This window comes from Pholis gunnellus (assembly GCF_910591455.1).
Source record: "Pholis gunnellus genome assembly, chromosome: 16".
In the NCBI taxonomy this organism is placed as follows: Eukaryota; Metazoa; Chordata; class Actinopteri; order Perciformes; family Pholidae; genus Pholis; species Pholis gunnellus.
This window is the reverse complement of record NC_136543.1, coordinates 13,902,168-13,922,320: the sequence shown is the minus strand read 5'-3', so window position 1 is coordinate 13,922,320 and position 20,153 is coordinate 13,902,168. Positions and strand designations below refer to the sequence as shown.

Here is a 20,153-nt window from a genome sequence, read left to right as displayed (position 1 = left end):
TCAGTCCGTCGTGTTGTGTGTGTGTGTGTGTGTGTGTGCGCCATGCCGCTGGTTGGACTCCTGTGGCACAGGACGGCTAGCTAGCAGTGTTGCGTTATGTTGTGTAGCGGTTAGCCAACTTGTTGCCCCTTGACTGGGAATTCATCGTTCATTGCCTCTTAAGAAAAAAAAAACAAGAGCGTTGCAGTGCAGCCGCCGCGTGCCAACACACATTGTTTCATAGCATCGTTTCCCACATCGTGCACAACGTTTTAAAATCTGCAGAATGCTCAAAGAACCGAGCTTCTGTTCTTTTGAAGTGACCTCTGACATGCACACACCCTCCTGTCCTCCAGACTTATTTTCATACACCTTTTGATACTTCATTTTCCACACTCTTATTTATTTAGGGGGTTGAATAAGCTAATTATTGAACTCTAATTTATTTTTAACATTCTGTACTGTACTGTACTGTACTTAACAATGCCTTTAACTAGTGTGCTACCTAACAATAAGCACAAGTGTGTGTGTACGTGTGTATGTGTGTGTGCGTGTGTGCCTGCAAGACATCCATGTCTTTTCTGAAGCACCAATAAGTGAACCAAGATCTCCCAAAAGCCTGGTATCAGTTTCAAAGTACTGGACGTGGACTTACTACCCTGACAGTAATGGTTCGCGTGCGATTAGAAAAGCTTCATTCCTGCCTCTCAGCATAGGGGAAGAGTTTCAGAGACGGAGACTGTGAGTCTCTGTCAAACACTCGTAAAACCATCCCACAGTCACCATGGCAATAGTTTCAGCTTCACACAGGGTCCAATTGCAGTATTACACATATGGGAGAGGAGGAGGAGGAGGAGCGGAGGCTGTGTGCAGAAGGAGGAGACGAGGGAGGGGGTTTCAATATACTGTGTACAGTGAATGTATTGTAACGTGTCTGTTGTCAAGTGCTTTTAAATTATATTTTCGTATGTAACGTGGAGACCGATGTTTCCTTTTTGTATGGGGGGGGACAACAGGTTCTGAGCAGAGTGACTTGTAAATGATGTCAAACTGTCTTTCTATATAAAAAGAGAAGCTGCATAAATGTAAACAGGAAATTACTGAAAAAAAAACATAAAAATAAAAGTGTAAAACTCTGTAGCTCGGACTGATGGTTATTTCTTCCCCCTTTTCAACCCAAATAGACGAAGACGCTTCAGTTAAATGCATTAAGACAAGCTTACTTTATTCATAAAGATCTTTGCAGTACACACTTAAACCACCGTCCTGACATTCTCACGTGAAAAAGGGACTGGACACATGGCATACTGGGCATGTGCAATTTTTAAAGCCTGAATACAACACTGTCAGGGGGGTCACTTTGTAAATAGACAAGCGGTGATGTGGAGACACACATATAAATGACACTCACTCATGATTTGGACCTGCACACAAAGCAACGGATGTTTTTTCTTCACAGTTGTAACGTTAAAACGTGGAATTACATAACAACAGAAGTGTCTGTAACTTGGTGTCCTGCGGTCCGTTTGCCTGAAACTAGGCCGTTTGCCGGCCTAGTTTTTCTTTACCAACTGACCAAAGTAAAACATCATTGGTCCGTCGTTCTTTCATAACTAAAAAATGAACAATGAGGGGAGGCAGAGTCACGACAGTAATTCACAGGTCTCTCCACAACTTATACTTATTTTCATATGTACAGTACATTCAGAATAAAGCCTTATTTAGTGCAGATACATGAAAACGTAGTGCCGTTTCTGTTTAAACCATCTGACGTCTTACACGTACAGTAGTACTGTACTTTTGGGAGAAATCAAAGATCACTTCCCATTCAAGTCAAAATAAAAAAATTGTTCCCACCACACGCACACTCAGATGACATCACATATATTCAGATCTCACTCTGCATTTACACTTAAAAAAAACTAACATGTTCTTATCTCTTCTGCCTTTCCAAGCTTTGAAACATGTGGACAATTAAAAGATGAAGATGTCTCGGCCGCTTTATCACATGAGAAGCTTACTCGTTGTAAATAATATCCAGGATAGACAAAGAACCATCGACATACTGAAATGCTTTCTCTTCAGAGACCTGCTTCGAGCTCCAGCTACAATTCACTCTCTCAGCCTGAACAGCTGTAACCTTTGTAGTTTTGAACACATAATGAATGCATGCACTACCAATGGTGCTTTAGTCCCTTTGAAGCAGAAAGATGAGCATAGAAATGATACAAAAGTAAAGGACCGTGGCACTTTTCGCGAGTGTTAATGATCCCTTTACCCATGGTGTATTAAGGTGAAAGCTACCCTACTTAATACCTTAAGTACCTTAAACCTTGGTGGAGCTTCCTGGACTACATTCTTTCTAACCTTTGTTAAAGATTGCAAAAAAGTGCTAATGATTGTATATTAACAAGACACCTTGACCCAATCAAAATGAACTAATAGCTGACGACACACATTTACCCATACGATGAGTCAGAATTCGGGTTTCGGCCCGTCGCACCCTTCATTCAATCTGCTCGAAGTTGAGCACGTGGCCGTCAAAGTGCGTGAGGACGTGCCTCTCGAAGAGCTGCTGCTGACAGTTGAGGGGGAACTGCTCGGAGCAGACGGGGCAGACCTTCCAGTGGCTTTCCACGTGCTGCTCGAAGCTGCGCTGCTCGAAGTGGGGGGGGAAGATCACCTCGCATAGCGGGCAGCGCTTGTGAACACTACTGGAGAGAGAAAAGGAGAGGGCGGTGGAGAGTTGGTGAGATGTGTCCGTTAGGTTCGGATCCTATAGGTGTACACTGACTTTCTCTGTATGTTGTTCCGTTCAGTTCAAATGTAACTACGACTTCTTAAAACATCCTTAAAATAAGAAATTCTACAATGATAGTTTCAGCTCTCACTCCTAAAGTTCACTTTTGAAACAGCTAGTTAGAGTACATGTTGTAGATGTACTGCATATTATACATATTGCGCATATATATGTGCATACTTAATTGGATTTTAGTTCATACTTAACGGACAAATACGACAATAACGTTTGAAAAGAAAATGAACAAATGAATGTATTTTGATAGGATCTGTGTGGATAAAAATCCCACCCTCAGGGTACACATTGTGGTGTTTCTGCAGGATCAGTGGGACCGATATCGCGTGCTTCATGTTTACACGATTAGGCATCTGAGATGCATTCGGGCTGGCTACGTTGGTGACTCGAGAGACAATCCGGCAAATGCGCCTCAGTCGCACTCAAAGCCATTCAGAGGTTTCTCAGAGCTGTATTAAACTAAACAGGCGGAACATGTTCGCTTCCATGAAAACAAGCTCTTCAGGGGAATTATTGAGATAATAATGTTGTTAAAACACGGCAATTATTTTTTTTTTCTCAAGTGAATGCATACATGACTCTTTACTCCATGATGTCAGCTAGCCACTCTGTGGGTCTGGCCAAACAGCGAGGGATTGAAATTCTTTTTTATTACTTTTTTTAAACATTAGCCTTGTTTTGGCTCAACACTGGCACAGGGGTGGACTGTCCCTCTTTGCAACCTGTGTTAATCACATCTGTGTTCATTTATTCTAACGTATTTTTTATGTGTGTGGGTAGTAGGCACACTACCTGGAGTCAAAGCAGAAGCTGCCCCTGGCTTCTCTACGTCTACTGGACTGATGATCACAGGACGGCTGAGCCCCATCAGCAGCCTATGAAACACAAACGCACACAAAAGGATGGAAAGTACTGGCCCTCTATTCGCTCCTCGAGCTGTATGCATATATGTGCTGTAATGTTTCGATTGTGACGGCAACCCACAGAAAACCTGCCTCGCTTGCCTCGAGTCAGTTTGCTCCCAAAACAACAAGAAGACATAATCTGACGGACACAAAGTGATCTTCGTTCTGTCCCTTTGCAAAATCTCCCCTAATTACTCTCCAAGCCCTTGTTATCTTCGTCCCTCTTGAGCTCTGAGGGAGTGACGTTAATTAGAGCTCTATGCAAATTAGTTCATGGCTTCATCTTTTAAGGGCAAGCTACTATTCCCTTCATTCACTGAGGGGGAGGGCTCCAGAGACGGAGAGAGAGGGATTACCGTGACAGCAGTTCTTGGGATGCTAAAACACGACGGCAGGGTAAGAAGCCGAAGCCTGGGGCTGAGTTTGTCATGCATTTAAGTTGCTTTAACATTTGGAGGAGGTGCTATAGAAGAATATCGAACATACCGCTGTATTGAGATCAAACTGATGCTGTGATCAATTATCGTACTATAACTTACAAACTAGATGTTTTCATTATGAATTCTATCCGTGAGGACAGCAGGCAGAAAACAATCATGTTTGCATAATCTAACGCATGTAAAACCTCAACCGATACAAAATTAATTCAAAATTAATTAGCTTGTTAATAGGCGCCTGGGTTTTTTGTGAGCGAGTTTCCATCCTGTATTTGGTGTTTGTGTGCACTTACGTTGCGTGGCTCCTCCGGTGGATGCTCCAGACTCTCGGGGGGGCTCGTGCTGCGGCAGGGCTGGATGCGGACCACCTCCCGGTCCCAGCCTGGTGCCCCGGGGCCCGGACTCGGGGGTGTGATTGGGGGTGCACAGGGAGGGGCGCAGGGTGGGGCCTCAGGGGGAGGACGGGACATGTCCTCCGGAGAAAGCGCGACATCCACCCGGTCTAGAAAAACAGTGAGACACGGAGGTGTTGTCAAATAGCAGCAAAATAAAACAGTGAAGGGATGGAGAGTCGACGTGAAAGGTCTGTCAAAGTTTGACTTCCTCCCACCTCGTGTGCTGTCAGTGGAGTAGGGGTTGCCGTACTGCAACTCAGCAGGCCTGTGTGGGACCAGTGGTGGAGGAGAGGGGTCCTGAGGGTATGGCAGCGGGTAGCGCAGCACCATCGGCTGCCTGATCTCAGCACCCTGAACACCGGCTTCCTGCTGCCTGGACACGAAGCGCTGCAGCTCCTGAGTGGGAGACGGAGACAAAATCCAGCGTCACAGCATCTCTCGGGTATAAACTACATATTGTCAGCATGCCTTTTAAACTAATATTTCATGTTACTCATTAGTCTATGCTGTCCAGTTAAGCAATCACTCTGAAAACATACAAATAGGAAGCCAAACTACGAAAGATACTCTGTATGTTTTCCTTTCACATTAAATCCTCTTTCAGATCATTGATGTTGAATGTGTAAAACTATCTGTTCGAAGAGAGAGGGACCGGTGAGAATAGCTGCAGAGAAAGAAATTCAGTGAGAGCACATTTTCACTGTTGGAACCACACGGGGATTCAATATTTTCAGCTCAGAGTTAAGTTTCCCTCTACATTGTTTCTGCCCTTTGTGATTATATATGAAGCAAGAGCATTAGTACCCTACTCATTACTGTAATGGGTGTCAGACTCCGGCTCCCTGTGCTCTGGCTCTGCTGATGGAGGCACTCGCCCTCTCCCGCTTTTACTTCCCTCCATCCTCTCGCTACTCCTCTCTTGACCTCCTCTCTTGATGACTTCATTAGTGCGCAGCTATCAGGTTTAACATTTAAACCAGGGTTGGGAAAGGTGAAACAGACACGTCGCGTGGCATTTGCACTGTCTAATGGCACTGTACCAGCGGGCGAGGAAGCAAGTATAGATGTATTAATTAGTGGGGAGAATAGAGAAGGGAAGGAAAAGCTACAGGAATGAGGAATTCAGACACTGCAGCCAGTTAATACGGCTATAATCTCTATAAACAGATATGTGCATATGAACGCAGAACCTGTATTTGTATTACCTGCATTCATGAGCTTATATCTGTTCATAGAGATGAACATAGACAGGGATGACAGCGTGAAGCAACTGACCCTGCCACTTCCTGTCTGCAGACCGTGTCCGAGACTCCCTGATCTCATCAAAGTAGCGCTGCACACCGTGTCCATGTTTGAATGGACTTACAGCTGCGATTCAGCTCTCTCTGCCATTAACACCATTAAAACCAGGTGCGGCGAGCACCCACACATATGGACGAGAGTGGCACGAACTCCTTTAAAGCCCGTACCTCTTGTAGTTGCTCCTTGTCTCTGAGGGCCTGGGCGAGGTTTCGCTTCAGTTCTGTCACCTCGCTGGCTCGCTCTGCCATGTGCAACTACAGACGGGACACACACACACACACACACACACACACACACACACACACACACACACACACACACACACACACACACACACACACACAGGGAAACAAAACATAGTACGGCTATGGTTCATAGAAGTGTTTCATTTCACTGCGTCTTTAAGGCGCCAACCATTTGCCTGTGACCTTTGTTGCGTCATTCCCCATCTTTCTCCCCGGTCAACTGTAATGAAAGCATGAAATGCCCCCAAAACGTAATCATAAAAAACGTCTGATTAGTGAAAATAAAAATAAAATCGTGACATGAGAGGACATCAGCTCAATTATTGTATCTCCGTACTGCTTCAACTAGTAGACAGGTAAGGAATAGTTTGAATAATAACATAACTGCAACTAACAATTAAATTCATAATTTATTCATCAATTAAATAATGGCGCCTCAGGCAGAATCTTCAAATGTCTTTCTGTCCAATAGATCAAAACCCAAAGATATTAAATTTAATTTAATCACATAAGACACAGACGTGCTGCATATGTTTACAACTGAAACCTAGAGGACGTTTTGGCATTTAGGCTTAAAGAATACTTAAACGTGATTAATCGAATATCCGAATGATAGTTAATTAACCATCTTTACATTGACTGATTGGTACAGCTCCAAAAACAACAATCCAGCAGCAACGCTGACAGATTCCCCCGCAGTTGAGGGAAAGGAAACATGTTAACTTTAACGGCCCTGATACGATCCCTTTTATTTCCACTCCATTTGTGTTAACTGACGGAGAGGAATATCAGTCGGCATACACACAGGCAAGCAAGTGAACAAAAATATTTGCTCGGTTGACTTTTATTTAACCTGGAGCGGCGTCAAATGTGCGGTGCTTACTGTAAAACACACAGTTAAAGCCACAGAAACACGGCCTGTGTCCAGGGCAGTCTGGAGCAGACCAGGGTACCGCAGTAAATCTCAAACTTTCTAACAGGACTGACCCTGTGGGATAGTTTACATGGCTAGATGCCTGCTCCTCTCTCATCTCATCGCAAATTTTCCAAATCCCCTCCTCTCCCGCGGTTTCTCTTTCTGCTCCGTGTCCGTCTGTCCCACTTTTTTCACTCCTAAATTCCATTTGCTTCTTCGCCCCCCCCCGTCATTCTCTTTCATCTCCTTTTGTCCTCTCTCGCTCTCTCCCCCTCTTTCATGAATTTACTGCGCAGCATTAGAGGGTTAAGTTCAGGTGAAGGGATTCTGCAGCCGTGTATTCCTGTGCCCTCCCTCCCCTCCCCTCCACCGTCTATTCCTCCCCCACGGTCCATCCTCTGGGTGGCTGATGTAAACAGCCGTAAAGCACGGGCGCTCTGCGGCTGCCTCTCTTGTCAGTCTCCGGGGCCATTAAGAGCGGCTCGAGGCCCGGGGCACTCGCCTCAGACAGGAGACTCTATCAAAGACAGGGGAGAGCCTTATTTACAGCGCCGATAAACACACACTCACTCAAGGAGATTAAATGCCAGTAGGTACTTTGGCAGACATTCGCACGCAAAATGCAACAGGCCCCACATCGACGCAATAAGCTCAAGTGGTCGTATTGAATCTCTCACACACACACACACACACACACACACACACGCGCACACATACCGCACACATTGGCTCATGTGTGGCATGGAATAACCCGGTTGCTCTGGTTAATGCCTGCTCATGTAAACTGTTATGAACATTTGCTACTCTGGGACCAAGTGTAATTGTTGCTACTTACAAGCTCTCGCACAAGCTCTCACTCGTAACACAGCAGTCCAACAATTAGTTCATCTGTCCCAGGGCAACTAGCTATCAAGCAACTACTGGCGCTGTCCTTGAGTCAGCAATGTTAAGACACTTTTAAAAAGATTTGTCTCATAGTTGTTCTGCTTTATTGGAATATGTATACAGTGATGTAACAATGACATTATTAATTAAACAGAAAATAATTGTTTCAGTAATTTCATAAGCAAAATTCAGCAAAAACATTTTTACGTTTTCTCTTTCCAACCTCTCAGATGTGAGAATTGCTGCATTCTGGTTATTTTGAATTTTAATATCTTTTTTTTTGCCGTTGCATGGACATAATAACCTACTTGAAGATGTGCCCTTGGGCTCTGGAATTTTATGACTAGCATTTATTACTAGTTTGGGAGATTTTATGGACTATGTTAATCAGTAATGAAAATAATCATAAATCAAAGCACACATTTTGCAGAGAAGGAATTCACTCTCAGAACGCCGTACTCATAACTATTGTGTTGTTTTTGTAAAATGAGTTAGAAATATGTTTAAAGACAGGTAATAATACATTAGGTAAGAGTAAACTTTATAATGATGGTCCATTATTACTGGATCACAACCTCACAAGTTAATTTTCTTTGTGTGTGTAACTATATCCAGTGATAAAAAAAGAAATCAAAACTAAATGGACTGGCAAATTGAATTTTGAAAGGGGAGGATAAGGTTTACAAAACACTCTGGTGTAATAAAAATGGAGTTACTGTGCATGCGATGAGGATATGATGAATAGAATAGGTTCGTGTGCCCGTCTACACTGCAGCATGCTTGTTGTTTTAACATATATTTATAAATGGAATGTTTTGTTGGGTGCACTTTGATGGTACTTAAGGGCTTGTACACAACCTCTGAGCATTGGGAGAGTACTGATCCCTCATATTGGGTACATGTGTGTGTGTGTGTGTGTGTGTGTGTGTGTGTCTCACTCTGAATCGTTCCTCCTCGTTGGCCAGCCGTTGTTTGAGCGTCTCGTTGATCGCACACTGCTGCCTCCACTTCTCCTCTATCATCGCCAGCTCCTCCTCCACCGAGCACGTCTGCGCCTTCTCTGCCTCCCCCATGCGCCTCCCCTCCACCTCTGGCAGCACCTGGTGCTCCGCAGCACCCCTTACGTCCTCGGCCTTCCCTGCCAGTTCCGCCTCGCCGCTCTCGTCGGCACTCTGTCTCTCGTTCTCCACCTCCACCCAGCTCGTCATCCTCAGGCTCTCCTCTGGCAGACTCTCCTTCTTCTCCTCTTTCTCCCTTTCCTCCCCTTGGTTGGCTTCTACCTCGGCCTCCACCTCGGCCCTCTCCTTTGGCATTTTCTCTCTCTGCCTTCCTCCCCTCTCAATGCTGATGTATGCATCAGCGTGTGTGGATTCCATGTTACTAAGTTCTGGTGTTATTGTCATCTCAGCGGCTTCTTGTAGGACTGCAGCAGCTATGTTTCCTGTGGAAACACACAAAGTTGGAGTAGAACAAAGAGGATACATAGCCAGCAGGACAGTCTTTGATTCAGGTATTAACACTTGAATAGAAGCGATAATTATGGATATTTCAATACAAAAAACACTGTAATTAACATATTTTGTGAAATCACTCTCCGCCACGAAGACTCGTCTACTTTTAATTTACTTCCTAAATTTCCAAGAAAGATTTTTGAAAATTTCCCGAGAGTCTGCCTCAACTTGTTGTTCTTAGATTGCAGTTTGTCTCAGCGAAGACAGCAACAGTAATAGCATAGTGAGAGAAGAAGGTTTTGTCCAGTCAAGCACGGTGAGTCACACCACGCACTTACTTTTCTTCATGACATGTGATTGCAACGGATTACTGATGATTGATCATACTGTCGTGGAACATCTTGTATTTCTACCTTTTAATTACTTTTTCGAAGACAAAAAAAATAAATAAATAAAATAAATCTCTAGATTCTGTTGGCATGGTGTCAACCTGTGTATATTTGGACAGTTATACGTGGCAATAAGTGAAGTAGAGCACAAATCGTCAAACAAGAAAATGGATATGCAATGTGCATCTCTATGAGACTGTTTTAAACAAGTTTAAGTGTTTCTGGATTCATTTGTTTTGCATAAATAGTTTTTGACAAAAATGTAATCATAGTATACTTAAAATGTACCATCATGCATGTATGTACCTGCCGTCGGTGACTCTGGACTCGGGGTCAGTGGCTCCTGTGTTGTCTCAGTGGATGCATTTCTCTTTGGCTCCTGCTAAAAACACACACACACACACACACACACACACACACACACACACACACACACACACACACACACACACACACACACACACACACACACACACACACACACACACACACACACACACACACACCCCCCAACGAGAACGTTGTGTTAACAAAATATAATTGCTTTATGCATAAAACTGATCTGGGTGTAATATTTCTTGTCATATGTGCTTTACTGTACAGTACTCACTCCCTGTGACTCAGTTGTATTCAGTTTGGCCACCTGCCTGCGGAGGCGCTGACACTCCCGGTACTTCTCCTTGTAGTGCTCAGCGGCCATGTGAAGACGCAGCTTCAGCTCCTCCACCTCTCTCTGCAGCTCCGCCTCTGCCTCCGACACCACCATCATGCTGGGTGTCATCTCCCCGCTGGTCCCAACACCCTGAGAAAGAGAGAAGGAAATTTGGAGGACATTTTGAAAAAAAAACGTTTCCGTGGCCTGCTTCAGAAGTCCCTCGGCTGTTGCCAAACATTGCACGGAAAGTGAAACACTGACCACTTCCTTCTGTGCAGTGCTCCTCATGCGGTCTAGCTGGCTCTCCATGAACTGGCACTCGGCCTGAGCATCAGCTAGACTGGCACGGAGCTTGTCAGCTTCCAAGCGGGCGCGGTACAGCTCGGTCATCGTGTGGTCACGGGCGCTGGCTGAGTCGCGGAGCTCCGAGGCCAGCAGGGAGGCCTGCTGCCGGGACGCCTGAAGCTGCTCCTCTGCCTGACGCAGCTGCTCACGCACACGGGCCAGATCTGCCTATAAAGACATGTAGACGGACCATATATGTTGTACAGATGAACTGATTTTACCATATAGACACACACACACACATACGGGTGTACAACCACTGCTACCTTGTCAGCCTTGTGTGCCAGCAGCTCTTTCTCCAGGCTGTCCCGCTGGGCAACGCAGAGCCGGAGCCTGTCCATCTCCTCCTGGAACTGAGCGATGGTCACCTCCCGGTTCAGCTCCACCGCCTTCAGCATCTGCAGCTCCGCGCTCAGCTTAGTGTTCTCCAGCTCGGTGCTGCGCAGGTGGGCCTGCACATGGGACAACACGGAGAGACAGAAAGAAAAAAAAAAATGCAGAAGTCGGAATAAAGACTCAAACAGGCTCTGTTTGTTCAAAATGCACCTTTTCGTTTATCCAGCCTTTGAGCTATGAAGAGCTTCCTCCCACCTTGTAAAGGTCTCTCTCGTCCTTCTCGTTCTTCAGCTGGCTCTCCAGACCGTCTCTCTCTGCTGTCAGTTTCTTCAGACGGTCACGCAGGCTGTGAAATATAATCGACACATTTTGTACGGCTATCATCCTCAAACCAATCCACCGGCATCATTATATTACACTAATTCTCTGTTCAATGGCACTATGGTACTATGTGTGTACATTCTCAAATGATCAACCACAACCCACTGAATGTCGGTCAAATCTGTTTTGCATGGAGACCTCCCATTGATCATCTAAGGGGATTGAGAAATACATTCTACTTTTACAGGCAGGAGTTATTTTTTTTTTAGGCAGTGGTTTGTGCTTTGTCTTATTTTGTCCACACAATGTCGACAAGTGGAATGATGAAGACGTTGTGGAAGCAGAAGGCTGGCAAGAACTCCTCCCCAAAGATATTTACACAGTCACATCCTCAAAGAAGCGGATGACTTCTGGATGATTGCTGGTCATGTGTTAGCATTCTCCACTCACCAATCCAGCTCCGTCTCCTTTTGCAGGCCTCTCTGGGTGACTCCGAGCAGGTCCTCCTCCAGCTGGCGGACCCGGTCCGTGGCCTCTGACAGCCTCCGCCTCACGTCCTCCCTCTCTTCTGACAGGCCCTGCGACGAGCGCAGCAGCTCCTGCGGGACAGAGAGGCAGCTGTGGATCACGGTGACAGGCGCTGCAGCCAATCCCGGCGGCTGATTCAGCAGGCGCAACTTGGCAGAGGAGAATGAATGCGGAACAAAGACAGGAACTTGTGCAACACTTATGATCAATCACAGATGGAGACATTTCATGGGAAGTACTACGGTCATGTTGCATATGCTGCTTTAAAAATCCTGCCCTCATGAAGGTTAGAATGTTTAGTTTTGGTTTAAAATGTTTATGATTTTCCGCTACCGGAATATTATTTTTGCACAACTCAGTATATGGTCAAAGGTATTGTGATGCATATCTTCTTTTTAAATTTTGTTTTTTGATTACTTTTTTTTAATTTAATTTTAAATAGTCACTTAACTGTTCCCTACCTCTAAAGTCTGTTGCAGCTGTGACAGTCTTACAATATCTCAAATCTCTAGTTATGACCTTTGATGGACTCAGAACATACACTCAAGTTATTGATCAATCGTAGTATCCTGTCAAAGCATGCAGGACCAACCGGTCTAGTATCAGTGAATTCCTTAAAACAAATTCCTGGTGGAGCACAACAGATCTTATAAGGTTTGTCCTCCCGGTGTGGAAATGCCTTGTTTGAACTTGCTGCTAATCAGCAGTGAAGGATGCTAAATCATCCATTGCTAATATTGGTTGTGACAGAACAACATTCCTCTGAACACACCTTCCTGTATGTCACGCACACACACACACACACAGTTAAAGAAGGACGGAACACAAAGCTACAAAGGACATATGGAGACAGACAGATAGAGAGTACAGCCATCAATCCACACCTGTACACACCAATGCATACTCAGGCCTGTCCCCCTCTGGGCATGGCTCTGCGTAGATTACTGTATGATTTTTACGGCTGGCGTTCGGGAAGCACTTTAGCAGTGCATAAAGACCTTATAAAAAGTGTACTCGTAAAATTAGCAGCCACAAAATATGTACTTATGTTTTCATGTTAAACTCAGGATATTTTCATCAGCGTGGCACCTACTGTAAATGTAAAAGAGACACACACCTCACACAAGTCGTATATCTACAGATGGACATGCCTGTTGAATGAAAAGCAGCACGGTAAAAACAGTGTGTGTGTGTGTGTGTGTGTGTGTGTGTGTGTTACCAAGTAATTTATGGCGATTTTGTCCTTCGTAAAAAGAGCAGCGGACTAACTCAAAGCAGGCTGCTCTTACTCTAAGCCAAGACCGGAGAGCTGCACTAGGGGGCGATAAGAGACTGGATTCAAACTCTCAAACCTCTTGGCAAGTTTCAGTGTTTCGCCTCTCCCTCCTTCTACCACCCCCCCCCTCTCTGTCTCTGCTTTCCATGAGTTGACTGGTTTTAGGTGCGTGTGTGCCAAGATACTGCTTATCATATGAGCAACTCATAAATGACAAAATCTGACTCATCCTGGTGAGTGACTGAATGGGGAGGGAATAGAGTATAAAGTCGATGACATCGAGGTAGAGGTTAACTTGATTTTCGATCAATGTTCCCACATGTGTTTTTATTTACCTTGCTTCAGCAAAATAAATAATAATAATATTCTAATGCCAACAAAACAACCCTGAAATGAAAAAGAAATTGGGAGAAAGAGAGTCAGAGACAGACGGAGAGGGAGAAAATAGACAGTGAGAAAGCAGTGGCCACTGAATCGCGTGACTGAGTGGTGTTTGTCCCTGAGGCTGGGCAGGGCTCTTTTTTCAGGCAGGCGGTTTTGCGGACTACCCTCCTCTCATTCCACACACAGACTAAAAGGGTTTGCAAGCGGGTGGCATAATGAGTGTGTTTGTGTGTGTGTGCGTGCTCTTGTGTGATTGCACATTAGAGGGGCCCTGTGGTGTGGAACCTGAATGCGAGTGTGAGAGTGAAGGAGGGGGGGGCAGTTGGTGTTTGCGCATGAGTGTGTGTGTGTGTGTGTGTTTGTGTGTGTGAGTTTGTGTGTTTGACGTCATGTTTGTTCACTCTGCGGTCGCGATGGCATCGTCCCTGACGCCAGATGCCCAGGAAAACGGCGTCCCAATTCCGTTCTGGCCCACTGAGTCAGGTCGTTAAAGAGGGAGAGAAAGATTGGCGTGCACAGACACACACACACACACACATATATATACACCAGCACAGACATACACACAAACACACGCTGCCGCTCTTTGTGTGTCTCTCAAACATGGACACAGATTATTCATAAATTCGACTCTTTGAAGTTTTCAGACCTGTGATCACTGGCGAGGAACCGACTCCACAGACGTATGCAAATAGGGACAGTCTGCCTATGTACACACTTACAGACAAATAAAACACACCGAAACTCTCAATGATGTTGTCAGAGCCCTGTTTTGTGGTTGTTTAATATATCTATAGAACTTTTTTCATTAATTGATCATTTTTGTATCTTTTTTTTTTGTTGACTAGATGATGATCTCCTCTGGTATAAGGAACGGTTGGACAGAGTTTACTCGAGCACACACGTAGAAATGGGAACGGAAGTCTTTGATCTCCCGACTCCGAACTGTTTTGTTTGTTAAAGGAGAAGACAAATAATCTGAAATCAAGGCGACTGTTTCTGCGACTGTGGCACTGTGATTTGGATAATTCCGCACGTGAGATAAGGAGTGTTTAAAAGACACAATCTACCACCGTTGTTAATCTCAATGTATTCACAAACTACATCTGCTACATCTACACACTACTGTGCATTGTGTGCCGTCACTCTTTCTGACCTGGTTGTGTGTCCGCAGCAAGCTGCACGTCTCCCTCTCCTGCTCCCTCTCCCTGGCCAGTCGTTTCTGCTCCTCCTGCAGCTGCCGTTTCTCCTCCTGAAGGAGGCGCATGGCCTTCAGCAGCTCCCTGCGCTCCTGCTGCGCCTCATCCACATGCTGCAAGGCAGGAGGGAAGTTAAGCGTAAAGAGAGAGAGAGAGAGAGAAGGTGAGGGTGGCACCTGATTCTTGAAGATTTGGGTAGCTTAAGTCACTTCGTCTTGTTCTTTTAGTGCCCCTGTCTTGGGACAGTTAGTCATTTTGAAAACACTGGAAAAATGCTGTAAGATGCTTAATTGTTCTGTGTTTTATATAGAATTAAATTTGTGTTGTGTGATATATGTGTGCATTGTATCTATATATCCATTAATGCCAAAAAGGAGGATTAACTCTCCTCAGTCAGGTACAGAACCTCTGGATCCGGTAGAGATCTATTATCTTCCTGCAGGACACTTAAATGGGGGCCAAGACCCGGGTAAACGCCTTTATCTGGCATACCTCTAGAAGGCCGGTCTTGGTGGTGACGACCAGTATGTCCGAGTTGCTGTCGTCCTCGGTGACAGTCAGAAGCTCCTCTGTGGGTGTGGCTGACCTGAACTGGAAGGGCGTACTGGCTCCTCTGATGTCACCAACATGTGTGACATAACAAAACTGGTAGAACTCTCCGTCAGATTTGGGAACATAATAACCTACAAAGAGATAAAGGGTGTGTGAACTCCTTTTGTTTTTCATTGGACTGAATATTCATTTAATCAGGTAGTATACAAGATAGCATGGCAGCACGTACATTTATCGAAAAACATTCAATATTTGCATAGGTGACACATTTAAATATGCTTACAGGACTGTCTCAGAAAATTAGAATATTGTGATAATCCCCATACGTGTGATTTAGTTTACTGAACCAAGCTGAGTGTTTTTCAAGGCTCAGGAAACCCTTGCAGGTGTTTCGAGTTAATTAGACGATTCAAGTGATTAGTTGAATACCCTACTAGTATACTTTTTCATGATATTCTAATATTTAGAGATAGGATATTTGAGTTTTCTTAAGCTGTAAGCCAAAATCAGCAATATTAAAAGAATAAAAGGCTTGCAATATTTCAGTTGATTTGTAATGAATCCAGAATGCATGACATTTTTGTTTTTTTAATTGCATTACACAAAATAAAGAACTTTATCACAATATTCTAATTTTCTGAGACAGTCCTGTATATTTCAGGCAGCCCTTCGCTACACTGAGAGAGCTCACTGCAGTGCATCGGGGACATGTTAGGCTTGGTTCTCAGGGACGGAGGAGCAAGTACAGAACATCCGGCAGCCAACCGGTTTTACTGACTACTGACACACCACAGCACGCTCTCATATTTTCACTGTGTAATATCTGACCGTTCCAGGCCCAGTAAAACCAGTTTGCAGGCCCTCAACCTGTGTATGTGTGTGTGGTTTGAGTGGTGCTCAGGTCCCAGGCCGCCGCTTGCGGTTGTGTTCCCTTATTAAATAAAAGTGCTGGTTTTTATACATGCCGTAAAATGAAAGGAGTTGCTTCGGAATATCCTAGGTCTGCATAGTGGCTTACTTAAGAGTGTGTGAGTGTGTGTATACCTTGAAACACCACAGTCCTGTGCACAGTACTTCCTGGTTCGCAGTTTTCAGGCATAGGAGACCAAAGGAAGGTGTAGTAATCTCTGGCTGTGTTCCAACCCACCTAAGGATGTAAACAGCATCCAAGATGTTGATCCACAACAACAAAAAAGTGCCGTACTGGACAGTGTCGATGTATATATATATATATATATATATTCATATTTCGCATTACCCGTCTATAGCCAGATGACCCTTTACCATTTCTTTATCATTAGATGTTAAAAAACACAGTGAATGAAGAAAGCTGTGATTACAGACAATGTTCAAGGCAAGAATGGAAACATTTAAAACCGTGCCCCCTCACTCTTCCACACACCACCTCCTCCTCCTCCTCCTCCTCCTCCTCCTCCTCCTCCTCCTCCTCCTCCTCCTCCTCCTCCTCTCTCACTCCCCTCAGTTCCTTCCCCTTTTGGGCTCACAAAAAAGAGGGGCAGTGGAGGTGTGAGAATAGGGTGGGAGAGCAGGGGTGTACGTAGCTTTGAATGCATGTACACATCCGCAGACTCGTGAAACAACCAACGTGGAAATGAGGGGGGGGGGGTCGAAGAAAAGGTGAACATTTTACACAAAATGGCAAGGGAGATGTAATTCTATGGATTTCATGTGTTGTTAGGTGACAGATGATGAAAGAGTGTTGTGAACATCATAACTCAGGTCCTGCGTCGTAAATCTGTCGCGCAAAAAAAAACCTCTCCCTGTCTGGGCCGCTTTCGCACAAACACACACCTCGTTTCAACCCACATGTGGGATACATGTTTGTGACGTTACACAACTGCACTTCAGCTGTGGAGAACTCGACCACCTGGGGCTCTTCGGGACGTTTTCTTTCTCTTTTTTTTTACATGTTTAAAATGGAGAAAGTTTCTCCTTTGGACAGCTGCCATGTAGCAATCATATAATATTACAGTTTAGGCAGTTGGTTGACGACAATATACTGGAAATTATAGGATGGAACACTGGGAGGGACTGAATATTTGTTTTAACCATGTTCACATAAAACACATATCTGCAGGTAAATACTTAAATTAACAATCAATCAATCAATTAATCTAACAGGGGAAAAGAAATCCTGACAACAATAAGTCAATCAGTAAATCAACCGAGTTCCTCAAAACATCTGTCAAAATGTAGATAATGCTGCTGCATACATATAATTGCAGTGTGTGCATTATCAAACCATTACACTCAGTATAATGCTATTCCAAACAAATGGTAATTGCCGGTGTGGAATCCTGGGCCAAGTACATTCTTTCCACATCCAGCGGTATCTCGGTGAGAGGCTGGGGTGCTGCGATGGACACCTGCCAGGTTTGCTTGTGTGCTCACATGTGTTTGCTTAAGACAGAACAGACATAAATTGTTGCTAATTGTAGAGTGAAGTTGACTGACATTTTGTTAGGTATGGTGACATTCCAACTCAGGAGTGATGTTATAAAATAATCACAGGCAAAGCAGCTATCAATCACGCAGCCAAGGTGTGCGGGAACAGCACGATGACACTTTAATTATAGTCACACAACGGGTTTCTCCCGGCAGACCCAACAAACATGCCACAACCGAAAACCTCCAAAGGGCTTTTTAGGGAGTTGTGCAAGTGTGTGTGCATGTGTGTTTGAAACCCAAACTTACCAGAGCTTTAACTGGAAAACAAATAAGTTCAATGTATCATGTATGGCACAATTAGTCATCATGCTAGGAAACAAAAGAAAAACGTTACTGTACACTGTTGATGTTTACTGTGTGTGCTGTTTGAGCGCACCACCATTCTAGGAGCAAGTTTGGGTCTTTATTATTGTACTGTGGACATCTTCTGCCACTAGGGGGTGTCTGTGCACAACTCAAATGAACAGTGGCGGTCTGTGCAGTCTGAGTCATCCTCATAGGGAGTCAGCTTTATTGCTCAGTCTCGTCCTCTGAAACAGGTAACGCCTACAGATGTGAAAAGTAAGAGAGAGAGAGAGAATACCCTCTCCTTGAGTCATCTCAGCACAAAGGTATTGCCTCTGGGGGGCAAAAAGACTGACATGACAGAATTCCATCAATGTTGAGTTTGACAGAGTTAACAAACACCCTGACTTTAAGCCAAAAGTCAGGGTGAGATTTATTAGCAGTTGTTTGGTGGCACGAGTTAATTTCCTGTTGTCGTCACATGGGATGATTATTATTTGTAAAAGCACACAGAAATACTGATCTCTTGATATATGTTCCACTGACAAAAAGAGGAAATAATGAGCTGAATAGTATATATGTGTATATATATACACAAACACATGGCCAAGATTGTGCCAGTATGAAATAGATAGATCTATGAACACGCAAAAAGACAGACGTGTACGTCAAAAGGATTAAAGAAGCGTGGTCTGTGAGCGCCATCAAACAGCTTTCATTAGCGTGGATTACAACAATTACATTTTCCAAATTGACTTTTTTTTTTCCATATAAACACAGCGTCTTTATTCCTTTTTAATTGAGCTGGTGGATTTGAAGTCAGTTCTTAAACAACAATAAAATGTTTGTCTTTTGACGTTACGAGACATTAAGTTTCCTAGTTCACATTTCCTGTTAATTATGTGTGAGATTTTGATGGCCTTGATAAAAGAGCGGAGGAGGAGGTCGGTTAGCAGGAAGCAGAAGGAAAAACTGATGGAAAGACAGAGGGGAGCGAACAAGTGAAGTGGGGGGAAAAAGAGGTCCTAATAAGAATCAGAGTGGTTCATAAAGAGCACCAAATGTTTGCCCCCCCAGCGAGACCTACTGCAACCAGCCCACCATGTATACTCTTCCTCTTTCCACAAGCAGAACAACCACACCAAAGCTTGTGGTGAGTTTTTAGGCATGTAGCGAAGAGGTGAACCATTAGTGTCAAGGCGGATGTATGTGTTAGTGTACCAGCTGCAAACCTATGGCCAATTAATAAAACCGTAACACATAATCCATCTAAGAAACACTCTGGTAATGGGCTGGGAATAGTTCCAATCTCTAAATATCTTCTTTGTAGCATAAATGATTGAGATAAATAAAAGGCTGGTCCTTAATTGATTATGTTTCACTATGTCTTTGAAGCATGGTGAGAGTAAAAGCCGCTGTGTGTGTCGTACCTTGAAGATGCCCACCCAGTCTTTGGGGTTGGGATTGATGTATGGGGTCAGGGTGTAGCAACACTCCAGGGGCTCCTGGGGCAGGAAACTCTTCCCCACGTTCTGGAAGATGACGTGGGCAAAGTTGGACGTTTCCATCACGCTGACGCTGCTGCCCGGCGACGAGTCCACCACCTGGAACGATGACATTGTGTCCTGTCGGTCACTTCATTTGTCTGCAAGACAAAAAGAGCAGAGCACAGAGAAGATGAGCATCACAGCAGAGCGAAAGTCACACTTTCAGTCAAACACACGCACAACGAAAAGACAAATCAAGTCAAAATGTAGTCAAAGAGCGGGCTTCCAATGGCAAGATGAGTTCCCACACATTCTCAGACAATATATGGATTAAGTAAAAGACCAAGCAGAGGTGTAGCACATGTGCACAGCATGCACCAATTCAGGCCCGGGGTATTTACCATATTCCTCTCTAAAAACAAGCAGAGGGGGTCATGTGCTGTACAGATTGTAAAAGCCCTCTGAGGCAACTCTGTGATTTGGGGCGTTGAAATTGATCTGACTATATTTAAAATAATCACAGGACCTCAGTGTCCGTCTTAAAAGAGCAAAACCTGCAGCCAATTGTGTTGCAATATCTCATGTCACGTATGACAT

At 44.4% G+C, this 20,153-nt stretch overlaps 1 protein-coding gene across 1 annotated transcript; it reads right to left on the bottom strand.

The window, feature by feature from the left end:
- Positions 1–1,192: 1,192 nt before the first annotated feature.
- On the bottom strand, positions 1,193–19,688 carry tax1bp1a (Tax1 (human T-cell leukemia virus type I) binding protein 1a; the record flags this gene model as incomplete). The annotated part of the gene is made up of 16 exons (XM_079175723.1): positions 1,193–2,693; positions 3,587–3,669; positions 4,430–4,638; positions 4,747–4,927; positions 6,001–6,087; positions 8,818–9,320; positions 10,026–10,101; positions 10,330–10,521; positions 10,636–10,887; positions 10,986–11,171; positions 11,311–11,401; positions 11,827–11,975; positions 14,721–14,876; positions 15,256–15,446; positions 16,360–16,462; positions 19,500–19,688. 16 exons carry the CDS (start codon positions 19,686–19,688, stop codon positions 2,486–2,488), a joined length of 2,856 nt encoding a protein of 951 aa, XP_079031849.1. The 3' UTR covers positions 1,193–2,485.
- Positions 19,689–20,153: the final 465 nt, after the last annotated feature.